We start from the raw sequence: 20,986 nt of genomic DNA on the forward strand, positions 1-20,986 counted from the left end.
TCCTCATCCTCCACCATGTCCTCAGCCTCCACTGCCCGGACAAGTCTCAGTGGCCCTTCAGCATACCATGTGTACCAGGGCACGGCGGTGTCACGCTGTTCTTCACATGGTTTGCCTTGGTGAAAAGTGTTGGAAACAATGGCTGGTCAGGGTAATGGAGACATTGCGCCTACATCTCACGGCCACATGAGCCCTGTGGGAGCTTGTTAGATTTGGCCCTTTGTACCCAAACACAGGGGTCCGGAACACTAAAACTTGGGAGTTAAAAGTTCAATTTCAAAATCATTAATTTAAATTTCAAAATCTTAAATTTTAATTAAAAAATCATACATTTCAATGGTCTCCTCATGCTTCAGCCAACTCCAGGCTGTGTCATTCAGGCAATATATGGTTTACTGATTGTCACGATTCGGCTAGCTGGATGTGGATCCTCTGTGTCAGTGAGGGATTGGCGTGGACCGTATCGGTGGGCCGGTTCTAGGGATGCTACTGGTTTTCACCAGAGCCCACCGCAAAGCGGGATGGTCTTGCTGCGGCGGTAGCAACCAGGTCGTATCCACCGGCAACGGCTCAACCTTGCTGACTGCTGAGAAGGCGTGGGACAGAAGGACTAGGCAGAGGCAAGGTCAGACGTAGCGGAAGGTCGGGGCAGGCGGCAAGGTTCGTAGTCAATGAGGATAGCAGGAGATCTGCAACACAGGCTTTGGACAACACTAAACGCTTTCACTGGCACAAGGCAACAAGATCCGGCAAGGAAGTGCAGGGGAAGTGAGGTAATATAGCCAGGGAGCAGGTGGAAGCTAATTAGGCTGATTGGGCCAGGCACCAATCATTGGTGCACTGGCCCTTTAAATCTTAGAGAGCTGGCGCGTGCGCGCCCTAAGGAGCGGAGCCGCGCATGCCAGGACATGACAGCCGGGGGCTGGGACAGGTGAGTGACTTGGGATGCGATTCGCGAGCGGGCGCGTCCCGCTATGCGAATCGCATCCCCGCCGGCAGTGCCAGTGCAGCGCTCCCGGTCAGCGGGTCTGACCGGGGCGCTGCAGAGAGAGAAACGCCGCGAGCGCTCCGGGGAGGAGCAGGGACCCGGAGCGCTCGGCGTAACACTGATACTGCTGCCTGGCCTGGGTCTGGGACTGAAAATTTTGTTATGGTAGCACTAGCTATCCAAAATTTTCATTCTAAATTTCAAAAATTCTTGTATTTTTTCTTGGGGATTGTGAAGCCCCGGGGTCTCCTCATGCTTCAGCCAACTCCAGGCTGTGTCATTCAGGCTATATATGGTTTACTGATACTGCTGCTGGGCCTGGGTCTGGAAATAAAAATGTTGTTATGGTAGGTAGCACTAGCTATCCAAAATCTTCGGTTTAAATTTCTGAATTCATCTTTTAATCTTAGGGATTGTGAAGGCCTAGTGTCTACTCATGCGGCTGCCAACTCCTGGCTGTGCCATTCAGCCACTATATGGTCTCCCCATGCTGCCAACACCTCCATGCTGTGTCATTCAGCCACTATATGGTCTCCTCATGCTGCCAACACCTCCACGCTGTGTCATTTAGCCACTATATGGTCTCCTCATGCTGCCAACACCTCCACGCTGTGTCATTCAGCCACTATATGGTCTCCTCATGCTGCCAACAACTCCACGCTGTGTCATTTAGCCACTATATGGTCTCATCATGCTGCCAACACTTCCACGCTGTGTCATTCAGCCACTAGATGGTCTCCTCATGCTTCAGCCTCATCCAAGCTGTGTCATTCAGCCACTATATGGTCTCCTCATGCTGCCAACACCTTCACGTTCTGTCATTCAGCCACTGTATGGTCTCCTCATGCTGCCACCACCTCAATGCTGTGTTATTCAGCCACTATATGGTCTCCTCATGCTTCAGCCTCATCCAAGCTGTGTCATTCAGCTACTATATGGTCTCCTCATGTTGCCAACATCTCCATGCTGTGTCATTCAGCCACTATATGGTCTCCTCATGCTTCAGCCTCATCCAAGCTGTGTCATTCAGCCACTATATGGTCTCCTCATGCTGCCAACTCCTCCACGCTGTGTCATTCAGCCACTATATGGTCTCCTCATGCTGCCAACACCTCCACGCTGTGTCATTTAGCCACTATATGGTCTCCTCATGCTGCCAACACTTCCACGCTGTGTCATTCAGCCACTATATGGTTTCCTCATGCTTCAGCCTCATCCAAGCTGTGTCATTCAGCCACAATATGGTCTCCTCATGCTTCAGCCTCATCCAAGCTGTGTCATTCTGCCACTATATGGTCTCCTCATGCTGCCAACATCTTCACGCTATGTCATTTAGCCACTATATGGTCTCCTCATGCTGCCACCACCTCAACGCTGTGTTATTCAGCCACTATATGGTCTCCTCATGCTTCAGCCTCATCCAAGCTGTGTCTTTCAGCCACTATATGGTCTCCTCATACTGCCAACACCTCCACGCTGTGTCATTCAGCCACTATATGGTCTCCTCATGCTGCCAACACCTCCACGCTGTGTCATTTAGCCACTATATGGTCTCCTGATGCTGCCAACACTTCCACACTGTGTCATTCAGCCACTATATGGTCTCCTCATGCTTCAGCCTCATCCAAGCTGTGTCATTCAGCCACTATATGGTCTCCTCATGCTTCAGCCTCATCCAAGCTGTGTCATTCAGCCACTATATGGTCTCCTCATTCTGCCAACACCTTCACGCTATGTCATTCAGCCACTATATGGTCTCCTCATGCTGCCCCCACCTCAACGCTGTGTTATTCAGCCACTATATGGTCTCCTCATGCTTCAGCCTCATCCAAGCTGTGTCATTCAGACACTATATGGTCTCCTCATGCTGCCAACACCTCCACGCTGTGTCATTAAGCAACTATATGGTCTCGTCTTACTGATGCCACCTCCAGGCTCTGTCATTCTGCTGCTCTGCGACACTGATTCTAAAAGGGATGCCGGTAATCTGCATGTTATTCTGCATAACAGTATTATTTCACTACCCCAGCACACTCCATATGCGTGTAGGAACACAGCAAAGTGTTCCATACCCCCTATTGAGGCTCTCTGTAGGCCAGAAATAGCCGAATTTAATATAATTTCGCCGCGAATAAATTCGGATTGAAACAAATTTTTTCAAAAATTTCGAGAATCGGCCGAATCGAATTTTTGAAAAGTTCGCTCATCTCTAGTTCTCTCTATATACACACTTTTACACAGATTGCTGTCAATCTTGAATCTATCAATCAACTCAGCTCCTTCTGCTCTATAACATGCTGAAGTTTTGACTGTATTTCCAATGTGGCAAGTTCACTTTAGAGTTTTAAATTTGACAGAAATTGTTTAATGGGACTTGAGTGAGTCTGCTTTAAAAGCTTTTTGGTTCGACTATAATTTAATTAAAAGTTATTTCTGAAAGGGATTTTTTTTTATCTTGGACGATCCCTAATAAGCCGAAACTGATCACAACATGTCCCACTACGAGGACCCCCCATCAATCCATTGTAATCTCTGGGGAAACCTGGCATTAAGTGAACAGTTTTCCTGTAGTGCCACCACAGCAAAAATAAAGTATTACACAATGTCTATTTAAATGAATAGGTGGTCTTTGTAATCCAGTAATGCTCAGGTCCTCCAGAGAGAGAGACGCTCTTTGTAACTGCTCTCCACTTCAGCAAAAAGATGAGGATCCTGAACAGAAAACCTCTCTATAAAAGGGATTATCTAGGAATAGAAAAGCTGAGCTAATTTATTCAAAAAACTGCACCACACCTGTCCTCAGGTGGTGTGTGGTATTATAACCTGGCTCTTAAATGGAACTGAGCTACAATACCACAAAGAACCTGAGGACAGGTGAGTCGCTGTTTTTGGAGGAAATATGAAAAACTGGGCAAACCCATTGTGTGCTCTGAAGGTTATGAAGGTTTTTAATGAAAATGTGGTTTAGTCCTTTTTACTTCCTCCAAAATAAATAAATAAATAGTGATTTATTGATATTCACACGAAAAAAATCGTAAAAAATAAAAATATATAAGGCATTGTAGATGTAGAAGAAAAAAGTGTAGATGTAGCAGAAAAAAGTGCCGTATTTATCCGTCAACAAAGCCATACGAGGGCTTGTTTTTTGCAGGAAAAGTTTTATGTTTTGATGATGCCATTTTGGTGGGTCTTTATCTTATTGGTTCATTTATATGAACTCTTTTATTGCTGGTTAAATAAAAAAAAATATTAGCATTTTAAATTTACGGTATTTTACCATACGGTAAAAATAACATTACAGCAATACCTATACCAAATTTATATAGTTATTTTTATTAATACATAATAGAAACATAAAAAAATACTAATTATTAATGTTGCCACATTACAAGTAGTCTTTATTGGTACTATTTTGGAATAAGTATGATTTTTTTGATTGTTCTGTTTTCCATTTGTTTTGAAGGCAAATAAACAAAATATGTGGCTTTTAGTTTTTTCTACAGTGTTCAACTTGCTGTATAATAATAAAATCATTTTATTGCTCCGGTCGTTACAGACGTGGCTATACCAAATATGTGTATTTTTATTTTATTTAGAAGAAACAATATAAGAGGAATATATATATATATATATATATATATATATTATTATTATTATTATTTATAAAAAAAACTGGGGGGGGGGTTATGTTTTTTTTTTATTATAATACTTTATAGTATCCTTCAACTGAAAAAAATCTAATTATTAATTCAATAAAACAGTACTTTATTGGATAAATACAAATATACATGTAAAAAGCTACAGCATCACCCTCCCACCCACTATAAAACACAACACTCACAGGAGATTGAATGCAAAAGTTAGATGGATGTAATCCAAAACTGAATGGCTATAGTACAGTGCTCTGCCCCTAGACATCTTATCCCCTATCCAAAGGATAGGGGATAAGATGTCTCTTCGCCGGGGTCCCGCCGCTGGGGAGAGCGCCCAAGATCAGTCTGAAACATCGGCAAACAGGGTGTATCCTGCCCTAGGACTGGAGTACCACCTTAAAGGGGTACTTCTCCCCTAGACATCGTATCCCCTATCCAAAGGATAGGGGATAAGATGTCTGTTCGCCGGGGTCCCGCTGCTGGGGACCCACGCGATCTCGGCTGCGGCACCCCAGACATCCAGTGCACAGAGCCGTCACGCCCCTGTCACGCCCCCGTCACGCATTGAGGGTGTGTGGCTGTGACGCCACCAGTGGGGCATGACCGTGGCGTCACAAGCCTCTGCCCCGCATTGCCAGTCATCCGGCACGGAACGAAGTTCGCTCTGTGCATGGATGTCTGGGGTGCCGCAGCCGAGATCACAGGGGTCCCCTGCGGAAGGACCCCGTCGAACAGACATCTTATCCCCTATCCTTTGGATAGGGGCTACGATGTCTGGGGGAGGAGTACCCCTTTAAGGTGGTACCCCTTTAAGGTGGTACTACAGTCCTAGTGCAGGATACACCCTAGTGCAGGATACACCCTGTCTGCCGACGTTTCAAACTGATCTTGGGCGCTCTCCATTATCATGTAACAACATGGCAAGATAAACAACACATAATCCCTACCGAAAAGTAATTAAGTCTAATGGGCTATAAATCATGACTCGCCTTCAGCTTAATAATTACGATTCTCACATAGTAACTAAAGTGTTTTGGCTGAGAGCAAAGAAACGTGTGCAGGTTAAAGTTGTGTTCTATAATTTTCTAAAAAGAGTCGGAATTACCCCACCCCTACCCCCCACCCCCCCTATAAGAAACACTGCTATTCTTGCTCATTGGCTGTTTTTGGATTAGCTGCACTCAATTGACCCATGCTTTGAAGTGGGGGGAAACCAAACAAAAAGGGGCATGAACGCACCAGTCACTTGTAGACAGCAAATGCCAACAACTACAGTCACTTCTCTATTGAAATCACTTACTAATGCTAAACAGCTGCATAGTAACCTCTATGCTCATTCATGGGCCCCTTTGGCCCTACTTTTCTGATACATCTGATTGACATGTCATAGAAAGTCATTAAAAGGGTTCTCCAGTGGGAAAAAAATGTAAACAACTGGTGCCAGAACGTAAAACAGATTTGTAAATTACTTCTATTTAAAAATCTTAACCCTTCCAGTACTTATCAGCTGCGGTGTGCTCAACAGGAACTTCTTTTCTTTTTAAATTTATTTTCTGTCTGAACACAGTGCTCTCTGCTGACACCTCTGTCTGTCTCAGGAACTGTCAAGAGCAGGAGCAAATCGCCATAGAAACCTATCTTGCTGTAGACAGTTCCTGAGACAAACAAAGGTGTCAGCAGAGATCACTGTGGTCAGACAGAAAAGAAATTTAAAAAAGAAAAGAGCTTCCTGTGGAGGATACAGCAAATGTTTAAATAGAAATAATTTACAAATCTGTTTAACTTTCTGGCACAAGTTGATTTAAAAAAAAAAAGTTTTTCACAGGAGTACCCCTTTAAAGGAGTATTCCAGTTATGAAAAACATATCCCTAGACTGTGAAGTGTCTGGTCGCGGGGGGTTCGGTCGATAGGACCCCTGGCAATCTCCAGAATGGGACCTAGCTCTCCCTGCTGAGCACTCCAGTGTCCTTCCTCAGCAGGTAATTGGCTGAGTGGGCCATCAATGCTGAGACGCTCATCTCAGAAGATGGGGGCTGGAGCGCTAAGCTGGGAGAGAAAGAACCATGGTTTTGTTCAAGACCAGTAAGTGAGGGTGGGCTAGTACTCCTCTGTGCTCTCTCATGTCTGATAGTACTCCTCTGTGCTCTCTCCTGTCTGATAGCACTCCTCTGTGCTCTCTCCTGTCTGATAGTACTCCTCTGTGCTCTCTCCTGTCTGATAATATTCCTCTGTGCTCTCTCCTGTCTGATAGCACTCCTCTGTGCTGTCTCCTGTCTGATAGAACTCCACTGTGCTCTCTCCTGTCTGATAGCACTCCTCTGTGCTCTCTCCTGTCTGATAGCACTCCTCTGTGCTGTCTCCTGTCTGATAGAACTCCACTGTGCTCTCTCCTGTCTGATAGTACTCCTCTGTGCTCTTTCCTGTCTGATAATACTCCTCTGTGCTATCTCCTGTCTGATAATACTCCTCTGTGCTCTCTCCTGTCTAACAGCGCTCCTCTGTGCTCTCTCCTGTATGATAGAAATCCTTTGTGCTCTCTCATGTCTGATGGTACTCCTCTGTGCTTTCTCCTGTCTGATGGTATTCCTCTGTGCTCTCTCCTGTCTGATAGTACTCTTCTGTGCTCTCTCCTGTCTGATAGCACTCCTCTGTGCCCTCTCCTGTCTGATAGTACTCCTCTGTGCCCTCTATCTGATAGCACTCTTCTGTGCTCTCCTGTCTGATAGTACTCCTCTGGGCTCTCTCCTGTCTGATAGTACTCCTCTGTGCTCTCTCCTGTCTGACAGCACTCCTCTGTGCTCTCTCCTGTCTGATAGTACTCCTCTGTGCTCTCTCCTGTCTGATAAAACTCCTCTGTGCTCTCTCCTGTCAGATAGTACTCCTCTGTGCTGTCTCCTGTCTGACAGCACTCCTCTGTGCTCTCTCCTGTATGATAGCACTCCTCTGTGCTCTCTCCTGTCTGATAGAACTCCTCTGTGCTCTCTCCTGTCTGATAGCACTGTTCTGTGCTCTCCCCGTTTGATAGCACTCCGTTGTGCTCTCTCTTGTCTGATAGTACATCTTTGTACTCTCTCCTGTCTGATGGTACTCCTTTGTGCTCTCTCTCCTGTCTGATGGTGCTCCTCTCTGCTCTCTCTTGTCTGACAGGACTCCAATGTGCTCTTTCCCTTCTAATGGTCTTCCTCTATGTTCTCTCCTCTGTGCTGTCCCCTGTCTGACAGCACTCCTCTGTGCTCTCTCCTGTATGATAGTACTCCTCTGTGCCCTCTCCTGTATGATAGTACTCCTTTGTGCTCTCTCCTGTCTGATGGTACTCCTCTGTGTTCTCTCCTGTCTGATGGTATCCTCTGTGCTCTCTCCTGTCTGATAGCACTCTTCTGTGCTCTCCCCTGTCTGATAGCACTCCTTTGTGGTCTCTCTTGTTTGACAGTACTCCTTTGTACTATCTCCTGTCTGATGGTACTCCTCTGTGCTCTCTCCTGTCTAATGGTGCTCCTCTCTGCTCTCTCCTGTATGATAGGACTCCTCTGTGCTTTCTCCTGTCTGATATGACTCTCCTGTGCTTCTCCTGTCTGATAGGACTCCTCTGTGCTCTCTCTACTGTCTGATAGCACTCCTCTGTGCTCTCTCCTGTCTGATAGCACTCCTCTGTGCTCTCTCCTGTCTGATGGTGCTCCTCTGTGCTCTCTCTTGTCTGATAGGAGAGAGTACAGAGGAGTGCTATCAGACAGGAGAGAGCACAGAGGAGTCCTGTCTATTGGTGTTCCTCTATGTTCTCTCCTGTCTGATAGGACTCCTCTGTGCTCCCTCCTGTCTGATAGTATGCCTCTGTGCTCTCTCCTGTCATGTAGTACTCCCCTGTCCTCTCTCCTGTATGATAGTAGTCATCTGCGCTCTCTCCTGTCTGATAGTACTCCTCTATGCTCTCTCCTGTATGATAGTACTCCTCTATGCTCTCTCCTGTATGATAGGACTCCTCTGTGCTCTCTCTTGTCTGATAGGATTCCTCTGTGCTCTCCCCTGTCTGATAGCACTCCTCTGTACTCTCTCCTGTCTAATGGTATTCCTCTATGTTCTCTCCTGTCTGATAGCATTCCTCTGTGCTCTCTCTTGTCTGATAGCACTCCTCTGTGTTATCTCCTGTCTGATAGTACTCCTCTGTGCTCTCTCCTGTCTGATAGTACTCCTCTGTGCTCTCTCCTGTCTGACAGCACTCCTCTGTGCTCTCTCCTGTATGACAGTACTCCTTTGTGCTCTCTCCTGTCTGATGGTACTCCTCTGTGTTTTCTCCTGTCTGATGGTATCCTCTGTGCTCTCTCTTGTCTGATAGGACTCCTCTGTGCTCTCTCCTGTCTAATGGTCTTCCTCTATGTTCTCTCCTGTCTGATAGTAATCCTATGCGCTCCCTTCTGTCTGATAGTATGCTTCTGTGCTCTCTCCTGTCTGTCAGAACTCATCAGTGCTCTCCCCTGTCTGATAGTACTTCTCTGTGCTCTCTCCTGTATGATAGCACTCCTCTGTGCTCTCTCCTGTCTGATGGTGCTCCTCTGTGCTCTCTCTTGTCTGATAGCACTCCTCTGTGCTCTCTCCTGTCTGAAAGGACTCCTCTGTGCTCTTTCCTGTCTGATAGTACTCCTCCGTGTTCTCTCCTGTCTGATAGCACTCATCTGTGCTCTCTCCTGTCTTATAGTACTCCTCTGTTCTCTTTCCTGTCTGATGGTGCTCCTCTGTGCTCTCTCCTGTCTGATGGGACTCCTCTGTGCTCTCTCCTGTCAGATAGTACTCCTCTGTGCTCTCTCTTGTATGACAGTACTCATCTGTGCTCTCTCCTTCTAATGGTACTCCTCTGTGCTCTCTCCTGTATGATAGGACTCCTCTGTGCTCTCTCCTGTCTGATAGCACTCCTCTGTACTCTCTACTGTCTATTGGTGTTCCTCTATGTTCTCTCCTGTCTGATAGGACTCCTCTGTGCTCCCTCCTGTCTGATAGTATGCCTCTGTGCTCTCTCCTGTCATGTAGTACTCCTCTGTGCTCTATCCTGTATGATAGTAGTCATCTGTGCTCTCTCCTGTCTGATAGTACTCCTCTTGCTCTCTCCTGTATGATAGTACTCCTCTGTGCTCTCTCCTGTATGATAGGACTCCTCTGTGCTCTTTCCTGTCTGATATGACTCCTCTGTGCTCTCTCTTGTCTGATAGGACTCCTCTGTGCTCTCTCCTGTCTGATAACACTCCTCTGTACTCTCTCCTGTCTAATGGTATTCCTCTATGTTCTCTCCTGTCTGATAGCATTCCTCTGTGCTCTCTCTTGTCTGATAGCACTCCTCTGTGCTCTGTCCTGTCTAATAGTACTCCTCTGTGCTCTCTCCTGTCTGATACTACTCCTCTGTGCTCTCTCCTGTCTGATATCACTCCTCTGTGCCCTCTCCTGTATGATAATACTCCTTTGTGCCCTCTCCTATCTGATAGCACTCCTCTGTGCTCTCTACTATCTGATAGTACTCCTCTGTGCCCTCTCCTGTATGATAGTACTCCTTTGTGCTCTCTCCTGTCTGATGGTACTCCTCTGTGCTCTCTCCTGTCTGACAGAACTCCTCTGTGCTCTCTCCTGTTTGATAGCACTCCTCTGTGCTCTCCCCTGTCTGATAGCACTCCTTTGTGCTCTCTCTTGTCTGATAGCACTCCTCTGTGCTCTCTCCTGTCTGATAGTACTCCTCTGTGATCTCTCCTGTCTGATGGTGCTCCTCTGTGCTCTCTCCTGTCTAATGGTATTCCTCTATGTTCTCTCCTGTCTGATAGTAATCCTCTGCACTCCCACCTGTCTGATAGTAAGCCTCTGTGCTCTCTCCTGTCAGATAGTACTCCCCTGTGCTCTCTCCTGTCTGATAGTAATCCTCTGAGCTCTCCCCTGTTTGATTGTACTTCTCTGTGCTCTCTTCTATCTGATATTACTCCTCTGTGCTCTCTCCTGTCTGATAGTACTCTTCTGTGCTCTCTCCTGTCTGATGGTATTCCTCTGTGCTCTCTCCCATCTGATAATATTCCTCTGTGCTCTCTCCTGTCTGATGGTGCTCCTCTGTGCTCTCTCCTGTCTGATAGCACTCCTCTGTGCTCTCTCCTGTCTGATAGCACTCCTCTGTGCTCTCTCCTGACAGATAGTACTCCCCTGTGCTCTCTCCTGTCTGATAGCACTCCTCTGTACTCTCTACTGTCTATTGGTGTTCCTCTATGTTCTCTCCTGTCTGATAGGACTCCTCTGTGCTCCCTCCTGTCTGATAGTATGCCTCTGTGCTCTCTCCTGTCATGTAGGTATCCTCTGTGCTCTCTCCTGTCTGACAGAACTCCTCTGTGCTCTCTCCTGTTTGATAGCACTCCTCTGTGCTCTCTCTTGTCAGATAGCACTCCTCTGTGCTCTCTCCTGTCTGATAGTACTCCTCTTTGATCTCTCCTGTCTGATGGTGCTCCTCTGTGCTCTCTCCTGTCTAATGGTATTCCTCTATGTTCTCTCCTGTCTGATAGTAATCCTCTGCGCTCCCACCTGTCTGATAGTAAGCCTCTGTGCTCTCTCCTGTCAGATAGTACTCCCCTTTGCTCTCTCCTGTCTGATAGTAATCCTCTGAGCTCTCCCCTGTTTGATTGTACTTCTCTGTGCTCTCTTCTATCTGATATTACTCCTCTGTGCTCTCTCCTGTCTGATAGTACTCTTCTGTGCTCTCTCCTGTCTGATGGTATTCCTCTGTGCTCTCTCCCATCTGATAATACTCCTCTGTGCTCTGTCCTGTCTGATGGTGCTCCTCTGTGCTCTCTCCTGTCTGATAGCACTCCTCTGTGCTCTCTCCTGTCTGATAGTACTCCCCTGTGCACTCTCCTGACAGATAGTACTCCCCTGTGCTCTCTCCTGTCTGATAACACTCCTCCATGCTCTCACCTGTCTGATGGGACTCCTCTGTACTCTCTCCTGTATAATATTATTCCTCTGTGCTCTCTCCTGTATGATAGGACTCCTCTGTGCTCTCTCCTGTCTGATGGTACTCCTCTGTGCTCTCTCCTGTATGATAGGACTCCTCTGTGCTTTCTCCCGTCTGATAGAACTCCCCTGTGCTTTTCCTGTCTGATAGGACTCCTCTGTGCTCTCTCCTTTCTGATAGTACTCCTCTGTGCTCTCTCTCCTGTTTGATACCACTCCTCTGTGCTCTCTCCTGTCTGATAGCACTCCTATGTGCTCTCTTCTGTCTGATGGTGCTCATCTGTGCTCTCTTTTGTCTGATAGGACTCCTCTGTGCTCTCTCCTGTCTGATAGCACTCCTCTGTACTCTCTCCTGCCTATTGGTGTTCCTCTATGTTCTCTCCTGTCTGATAGGACTCCTCTGTGCTCCCTCCTGTCTGATAGTATGCCTCTGTGCTCTCTCCTGTCAGGTGGTACTCCCCTTTGCTCTCTCCTGTATGATAGTACTCATCGGTGTTCTCTCCTGTCTGATAGAATTCCTCTATGCTCTCTCCTGTATGATAGTACTCCTCTGTGCTCTCTCCTGTATGATAGGACTCCTCTGTGGTCTCTCCTGTCTGATAGCACTCCTCTGTGCTCTCTCTTGTCTGATAGCACTCCTCTGTGCTCTCTCCTGTCTGATAGTACTCCTCTGTGCTCTCTCCTGTCTGATAGCACTCCTCTGTGCCCTTTTCTGTATGATAGTACTCCTCTGTGCCCTCTCCTATCTGATAGCACTACTCTGTGCTCTCTACTGTCTGATAGTACTCCTCTGTGCCCTCTCCTGTATGATAGTACTCCTCTGTGCCCTCTCCTGTATGATAGAACTCCTTTGTGCTCTCTCCTGTCTGATGTTATCCTCTGTGCGCTCTCCTGTTTGATAGTAAGCCTGTGCTCTCTCCTGTCAGATAGTAAGCCTGTGCTCTCTCCTGTCAGTTAGTACTCCCCTGTGCTCTCTCCTGTCTGATAGTAATCCTCTCTGAGCTCTCCCCTGTTTGATCATACTTCTCTGTGCTCTCTCCTATCTGATAGCATTCCTCTGTGCTCTTTCCTGTCTAATGGTATTCCTCTATGTTCTCTCCTGTCTGATAGCACTCCTCTGTGCTCTCTCCTGTCTGATAGGACTCCTCTTTGCTCTCTCCTGTATGATAGTACTCCTCTGTGCTCTCTCCTGTCTGATGGTATTCCTCTGTGCTCTCTCCCATCTGATAATACTCCTCTGTGCTCTCTCCTGTCTGATGGTGCTCCTCTGTGCTCTCTCCTGTCTGATAGCACTCCTCTGTGCTCTCTCCTGTCTGATATCACTCCTCTGTGCTCTCTCCTGTCAGATAGTACTCCCCTGTGCTCTCTCCTGTATGATAGTACTCATCTGTGCTCTCTCCTGTCTGATAGCACTCCTCCGTGCTCTCACCTGTCTGACAGCACTCCTCTGTGCTCTCTCCTGTCTGATAGGACTCCTCTGTGCTCTCTCCTCTCTGATAGTACTCCTCTGTGCTCTCTCCTGTCTGATGGTACTCCTCTGTGCTCTCTCCTGTCTGATAGCACTCCTCTGTGCTCTCTCCTGTCTGATGGTACTCCTCTGTGCTCTCTCCTGTCTGATAGCACTCCTCTGTGCTCTCTCCTGTCTGACAGCACTCCTCTGTGATCTCTCCTGTCTGATAGCACTCCTCTGTGCTCTCTCCTGTCAGATAGTACTCCCCTGTGCTCTCTCCTGTATGATAGTACTCATCTTTGCTCTCTCCTGTCTGATAGCACTCTTCCGTGCTCTCACCTGTCTGACAGCACTCCTCAGTGCTCTCTCCTGTCTGATAACACTCCTCTGTGCTCTCTCCTGTCTGATAGGACTCCTCTGAGATCTCTCCTGTCTGATAGGACTCCTCAGTATTCTCTCCTGTCTGATAGTACTCCTGTGTGTTCTCTCCTGTCTGATAATACTTCTCTGTGCTCTCTCCTGTCTTAAAGCACTCCTCTGTGCTCTCTCCTGTCTGATAGGACTCCTCTGTGCTCTTTCCTGTCTGATAGCACTCCTCTGTGCTATCTCCTGTCTGATAGGACTTCTCTGTGCTCTCTCTTGTCTGATACTACTCCTAGTGATGAGGGCATATTCAAATTTGCGATATTTCGCAAATATATTGACGATTATTCGTCCTATGTTCGCAAAATTCGCATATTCGCTAAGTACGTTCACTTTTTGTTCCATGTGAAAATTGGCATGGAAAATTAGCATAAAAATTTGCATGTGAAAAAAAATATTCGTCATTATGAATATATAGCACTATATTCTAAATATTCGCAAAATTGCAAAGTGCCAATCTTCACGATAAAAATTCGCATTACAAACATTCGTGCCCAACACTAAGTACTCCTACAAATTCCAATTACAAATTCTGGTGGATTTGCTGTAGTTTGTTTGTTGCAGTACACAATGCTTGATGGTAACATCACACAATGCTTAAAGGGGGTTTCCCATCTCAGTTATGAATAGGGGGGAAAAAAACTAATCAGTTGGTGTCTGACCAATGGGACCCCTACCAATCCTGAGAATGAGGACATAATTGCCCCTGAAATCAATGAAGTGCACTGTGCCTGTGTGGCCACCACAACAGTGTGCTCCATTAATTCCAGGGACAATTATGTCCCCATTCTTGGGATTGGCGGGGGTCCGCAAGGGCAAAGCCCCAACAATTAGCTTGTTATCCTCTATCCTATGAAATGAGAATACTCATTTAGTGGGTACAGTACACACTGCATGATAGTTACAACACACAATGCTTGATTGTTAAAGTACACAATGCTATATAGTTATAGTAGACAATGTTTTATGGGTATAATGCACAATACTTGATGGTTACAACACACAGTGCATGATGCCTGCGCTGCACAAATCTTTTATAGTTATGGTACACAGTAGTTCATGGGTACAGCACACAATACTTGATGGTTACAATGCACAATTGCCGAAGGCTACAGTACGCAAATCCTTCATGATTATAGTACACAATGCCAAATGGTTGCAGTACTTAGTATTTGATGGTTAAAGGGGTACAGAGGAAATTCTTTTCTTTTTGGAACACAGAGCTCTCTGCTGACATCATTACCACAGTGTTCTCTGCTGATATCTCTATCCATTTTAAGAACTGTCCAGAGTAGAAGAATATGCCCATAGCAAACATATGCTGCTCTGGACAGTTCCTAAAATGGACAGAGATGTCAGCAGAGAGCACTGTGGTCATGATGTCAGCAGAGAGCTCCGTGTTCCAAAAAGAAAAGAATTTCCTCTGTAGTATTCAGCAGCTAATAAGTACTGGAAGGATTAAGATTTTTTTATAGAAGTAATTTACAAATCTGTTTAACTTTCTGGCACCAGTTGATTTAAAAAAAAAAAGTTTTCCACCGGAGTAGCCCTTTAAAGAACAGAATGATTAATGGTTACAATACACAATGCTTAATAGTTGCCATATGCAATACTTGACTGCAGTACACATTGATGGTTAAAGCACACAATGATTGGTAGTTGTAGTAGTACACAGTGCTTGATGGGGTCATGGGACAAAATATTTGCTGGCTACAGTATACATCTTGATTGTTGCAGCACAGAAAATACAAGGATCTAACACAGAGCAGTTCACAGGGTAAATAGTACAAGTTAAAAGTTTCAATTTAAAATATGTAGTGGTATTGTTAGACCTCCGCATTAGTTGAGATTTGTGATTTCCTAACTTGTTCGTAGACACAGAAGCTTATCCAAACAAACGTTACTCCAGTTTTATTTCACACGAATTACTGATTCATTTCCTAATAGCTGCAAAACATTATAGGAGTTTACCTTTCCAAGTCCTACATGTAAAATTCAGCTATAAAACAGGAATCTGGGAGAAGGGATGAGGAAATAGTTTCAGAACATAAATTACCTGTTTACATTTAGCAGATTAAAGGAAATAAAATAATACTTATGTATGCTCCACCCTTCTATCATTTTATCTTAACAAGGGCCCAGAGGCGTTTTACAAATTAGGCCAAGTGGACACATTAGCTGCACATTTTAATTAACATTTCATCAAGAAATTCGGAGCCAAAATTGCATTTAGGAGGTTGAACCAAAAGAAAACACCCACTTATTATTATATAAAAAGCTTAGGTTTATTTGGAAAGGAAGCTTGCTATCTTTTTCGCCTAGCTAAGCCACTTATCAGCTATCAAGATCATGTCTTACCGAAAAGGCTCAGCATCTTCACGAGCATCTGTTGGAGGCAGCAAATATGGGACAGCGGTTTGTTCCTTTTATGGAAGCTCTAAAGGATCATGTGGTGCTGGAGGTTATGCTGGAAGCCAAAGTGGAGGTGTTTCAGCTGGATATGGTGGGGCAGGAGCTTTTGGTGGTAGCCTAAGTGGTGGTTCTGCCTTTGGAAGTAACCTGGTTGGTGCTGGGGGCTTTGGCGGTGGCTTTGGTGGAGGTGTTTCTAGTGGTTTTGGAGGTGTTTCTAGTGGTTTTGGTGGAGGAAATGTTTCTAGTGGTTTTGGAGGAAATGTTTCTAGTGGTTTTGGTGGAAATGTTTCTAGTGGTTTTGGAGGAGGTGTTTCTGGTGGTTTTGGTGGAGATAACCTTCTGTCTGGAGATGAAAAGGGAACTATGCAAAACCTTAATGATCGCCTTGCTAGTTACCTAAATAAAGTGAAGGCATTAGAAGATGCCAATGCTGACCTGGAGTGCAAAATAAGGGAATGGTATGAAAAACACAAGAATGACAACAAGCAGGATCGGGACTATAGCAAATATTACCAAACCATCGATGACCTCAAGAAGCAGGTATTGGTTCTTAAGTGAAAATGTAGCTTCTACAAATGATTCTAACGATGGATAAAAACATTTTGTTTGTTCTTTGGAACGATAAAGATGTTTTTATTCAGTCCCTACATTTTTTTAATTTTTTTATATTTGTTACATTAGATTCAAGCCGCAACTGTGGCCAATTCAAGCATTGTTCTTCAGGTTGATAATGCCCGCCTGGCAGCTGATGATTTTAAGCTCAAGTAAGTTTTCCACTTGTTAAAATAATGAGCTAAAGGTTATGGACACTTTTGGGTGTTTTTTTTTTTATTTTTATTTTTTATTAAATCTCATGTTTAAAGGGCCATTTTTTATTTATTTGTATTTTTGTTTTTTTTGAGCAGTATTTGGCTCCTGCAGCTTGCATTGTATAATAACATATAGAATGAATCTTGATGCTGATTAGCATCAATTCCATCAGACATGTTCTCTAATGGCTCGGTCTCAAGAACTTTTTGTTTACAAAAATGATTAAAATGTCTCCATAGTCTACAATGTATCTGAAAATCATACTTAAGGTTATGTTGTGAACTGTCCTGTAGGTATGAGAATGAACTGTGCCTCCGTCAAAGCGTAGAGGCCGATATTAATGGTCTACGTAAGGTGCTAGATGACATGAAGTTTGCCAAGTCTGACCTTGAGTCACAGATTCAAAGCTTGACTGAGGAAATTGCTTTCCTGAAGAAGAACCATGAGGAGGTACCCATGCAAAGACTATTATATTGTTCTATGCTAATGTTTTTGAATTGTCTCCCAATAAATCACAAAAACCCTAATTGTATATTTTTTTTTAGGAACTGAAGAGCTTGCAAGGAGTTACAGGACAACTAACAGTAGAGATGAATGCCGCTCCAGCAAATGACCTGACTGAAATTCTAAATAACATGAGAGCGGAGTATGAAGAAATGGCAGAAAAGAATCGTCGAGATGCAGAAGCTCAGTTTAATGAAGCGGTAAAGCAATGTAGACCTTCAATCCCAATCGATTCCCAAAATAATTTGATGCCTTTGAGATCTTCTTCATTTGCTTATTCGTTGTTTGGTTTTGTTTTAGTGCAAGACTCTGAAGCAGGAGATCTCATCGGGGGCTGAGCAGATTCAGTCCAGCACGAGTGAAATCACAGATCTGAAACGATCACTTCAAACTTTGGAGATTGAATTGCAAGCTGCTCTGGCTATGGTACAAACCATGTTTAATCTACAATCCATGATATGTATTGCAGTCATTTGTCTTCACTTTAGATTTGTCTTTGCTGTATGCTCCACAGGAAGTTCTTTTCTTTTTAAATGTCTTTTCTGTCTGACCACAGTGCTTTCTGCTGACACCTCTGTCCATGTCAGGAACTGTCCAGAGCAGGATAGGTTTGCTATGGGGATTTGCTCCTGCTCTGGACAGTTCCTGAGACAGACAGAGATGTCAGCAGAGAGCACTGTGGTCAGACAGAAAGGAAATTTATAAAGAAAAGAACTTCCTGTGGAGCATACAGCAACTTTTAATTGAAGTAATTTACACATCTGTTAAAAGTTCTGGCACCAGTTGATTTAAAAAAAATAGTTTTTCACTGGAATAACCCTTTAATCTACAGACCACACTAGTCTACCTATGTTATTGTATTTGTCCCCAAGTGACACTTGAAGAAAATGAACCACAAGCTTACAGTAAGAGATTCTAGACTTGGTTGGATAGATCATTTGCTCAATTTCTCTTAATAGAAAGAATCACTAGAAAGCTCATTGGCCGAGACAGAGGGCAACTATTGTGCTCAACTTGGCAAGATCCAAGAGAAGATCAGCTCCTTGGAGCTACAGCTGTGTGAAGTCAGGACTGACATGGAAGAGCAAGGCTTTGAATACGATCAACTTCTAGATATCAAAACTAGACTGGAACAAGAAATTGAGACCTATCGCTGCTTGCTGGACGGTGATTCAAGGTAAGAGAGATTTTGAGGATGGTTCTTTTTACCTCTAACCTAACATATAATTAGTGTTGAGCGGCATAGGCCATATTCGAATTCGCGAATATTCGCGAATATATGGACGAATATTCGTCATATATTCGCGAATATTCGCATATTCGTTATATCCTCGTTTTATTTTCGCACACGCGAAAATTCGCGTATGCGAACATTTACAGATGTGAAAATTAGCATATACAAAATTAGCATAAGGTAAAATTCGCATATACGAAAATTCGCATATGCTAATTTTCGCATATGCGAATTTTCGCACGCCAGTCTCACACAGTAGTATTAGAGCCTTCTTTACACCACACAAGCTGGAAGCAGAGAGGGGTGATCACTGTGATGTGTACTGTGAAGAAAAAAAAAAAAAAAAAAAAACGAATATTCGTAATTACGAATATATAGCGCTATATTCGCGAAATTCGCGAATTCGCGAATATGCGATATTCGCGAATAATATTCGAATTGCGAATATTCGCGAGCAACACTACATATAATGAGGTTTCTTTAAAAGGCTTCCTCTTTGAGAAGACCACATCTGCTTTAGACTAGGTTTTTCTAGCAAAAAATTCAGTACTCGCATATTGGTTATATATTGAAAGGGTATTCCGGCCAAATACATCTTATCCCCTATCCAAAGGATAGGGAATGAGATGTCTGATTGGAGGGGGACTGCCACTGGGACCCCCGCAATCTCCGTGCATCACACACATTCTATGCGGGGCTATGTCTCCAGTCTTGGAAACCTCTTTGTTGCCAGGACTGGAGATGTCATGTCATGCCCCGCCCCCTCCATTAATGTCTATGGGAGGGGGTGTGACAGCAGGGGTGTGGCACGATGTCACGAGGAGGCGTGGTGGGACGTCACATCTCCAGTCCCAGAAACAAACAGGTTTCGGAGACTGGAGAGGCAGTCCCGCATAGAATGGGGGTGCTGCACGAAGATTGCAGGGGTCCCCAGTGGCAGGCACCCCGCAATCAGACATCTTATCCCTTATCCTTTGGATAGGGGATAAGATGTATTTGGCTGGAATACCCCTTTAATTCTTTCTTTGAAAAGTCCACCAGAAAACCATTTGTAACTATAATTTTGGGTGGCCAAAGAGATTTTACTGTATGTTCTGACATGTCTAGACCCTATTACAGCGTGATTTCATCTTTATTTTTTAGCAAACCAGTTCAGCCTCCCCAAGTTCCAAAAGGTAAGCAAATGACATTACACTATTGCACAAACTACAACGCATGACTTACTTTGTACTGGCTCTGAGTTATTGCCTGTATTATACTTCAGAGCTGCATTCACAATTCTGCTAACTGTTGTTAGAAAAAGTCTACTTTTTGTCAGGTCTAAACTCCTACAACGTAGCTGGAGACTTTGATATCCGTAATTTCTAGTTTTATGATCATAGCGTCTTTGGGCATTTCCATAAACTATAAATAAAGGGGTACTCTGCCCCTAGACATCTTATTTCCTTTCCGAGCGGCGGGACCTCCGCGATCTCCCTTCTGCACCTGGCGTTCATTTAGAGCCGCGCCTCGCTCGTGACATCACGGCCACGCCCCTCAATGCAAGTCTATGGGAGGGAGCATGACGGCCGTCACAGCCCCTCCCATAGACTTGCATTGAGTGGGCATGACCGTGATGTCACTAGCCTCCGCCCCGCATCGCCAGTCCTCCGGCACGGAGCAGAGTTGGCTACGTGCACCGGATGTCTGAGGTGCTGCAGCCAAGGTTGCAGATATCCCGCCGCAGACTTCTTATCCCCTATCCTGATAAGATGTCTAGGGGCGGAGTACCCCCTTTAAGCTTTTTATAAACATACACTTTATTTTTTTATAATATTTGATTTGTTTGTTTTTTCCCCACATTTTAACTGGTTCCTTTCTTCTTTTAGCGTCAGTTAAGAGTCGAAAGATTAAAACCATTACCGAGGAGATGGTGAATGGAAAAGTGGTGTCGCATCATGTAGAAGAATCCGAGGAGAAAATGTGATCACTTCCACTGAACCATAAAGATACTTAAAAGCTGCTAATTTCTTAATTCTTGTGTTGTCCCCATGAGGAACACGTTTTTAACCCTATGCTTTTTCCTTCTGTGGCATGCATTTTATATAATAGGTAGCTTTATCCTATCTACTGTATCGGTAAACATTCATTAAAGCTTTCTTCTGATGCACATTTTGTGGAGTTGTGTATTGAAATGATGAAAAATAAAGCTTCCAGGGATCACATTATATGTGATCTAATATACTGGAAGCATATACAATATTAAAGGGGTACTCCGCCCCAGAACATCTTATCCCCTATCCAAAGGATAGGGGATAAGATGTCAGATCGCGGGGGTCCTGCTGCTGGGGACCCCCCATGATCTCCGCTGCAGCACCCCATTATCATTACTGCACAGAGCAAACTCGTTCTGTGCGTAATGACGGGTCGGGGTATTGTGACGTCAAGGCTCTGCCCCCTCGTGACGTCACGGCCCGCCCCTTCAATAAGTCTATAGGACCCATAGACTTGCATTAAGGGGGCGGAGCCGTGACATCACAATGCTCTGGCTCCTGTATCACCCGTC

General features: G+C 44.9%; 1 protein-coding gene across 2 annotated transcripts in view; it reads left to right on the plus strand.

The window, feature by feature from the left end:
• The window catches only part of LOC130296308 (keratin, type I cytoskeletal 12-like), a 51,910-nt gene extending 31,334 nt beyond the window's left edge, over nt 1-20,576 (plus strand). Inside the window, exons 1-8 of one of the 2 annotated variants that reach the window (XM_056547701.1) lie at nt 15,001-16,433; nt 16,575-16,657; nt 16,997-17,153; nt 17,249-17,407; nt 17,508-17,633; nt 18,167-18,384; nt 19,585-19,616; nt 20,310-20,576. In XM_056547701.1, coding sequence (XP_056403676.1) covers nt 15,831-16,433; nt 16,575-16,657; nt 16,997-17,153; nt 17,249-17,407; nt 17,508-17,633; nt 18,167-18,384; nt 19,585-19,616; nt 20,310-20,407 — 1,476 coding nt within the window. In that variant the 5' untranslated portion in view covers nt 15,001-15,830 and the 3' untranslated portion in view covers nt 20,408-20,576. Of the gene's footprint in view, nt 1-15,000; nt 16,434-16,574; nt 16,658-16,996; nt 17,154-17,248; nt 17,408-17,507; nt 17,634-18,166; nt 18,385-19,584; nt 19,617-20,309 lie in introns of those variants that run through there. The other variant, XM_056547702.1, reaches the window with a different exon arrangement.
• Nucleotides 20,577-20,986: the final 410 nt, after the last annotated feature.

Source organism: Hyla sarda, chromosome 12, assembly GCF_029499605.1.
Source record: "Hyla sarda isolate aHylSar1 chromosome 12, aHylSar1.hap1, whole genome shotgun sequence".
In the NCBI taxonomy this organism is placed as follows: Eukaryota; Metazoa; Chordata; class Amphibia; order Anura; family Hylidae; genus Hyla; species Hyla sarda.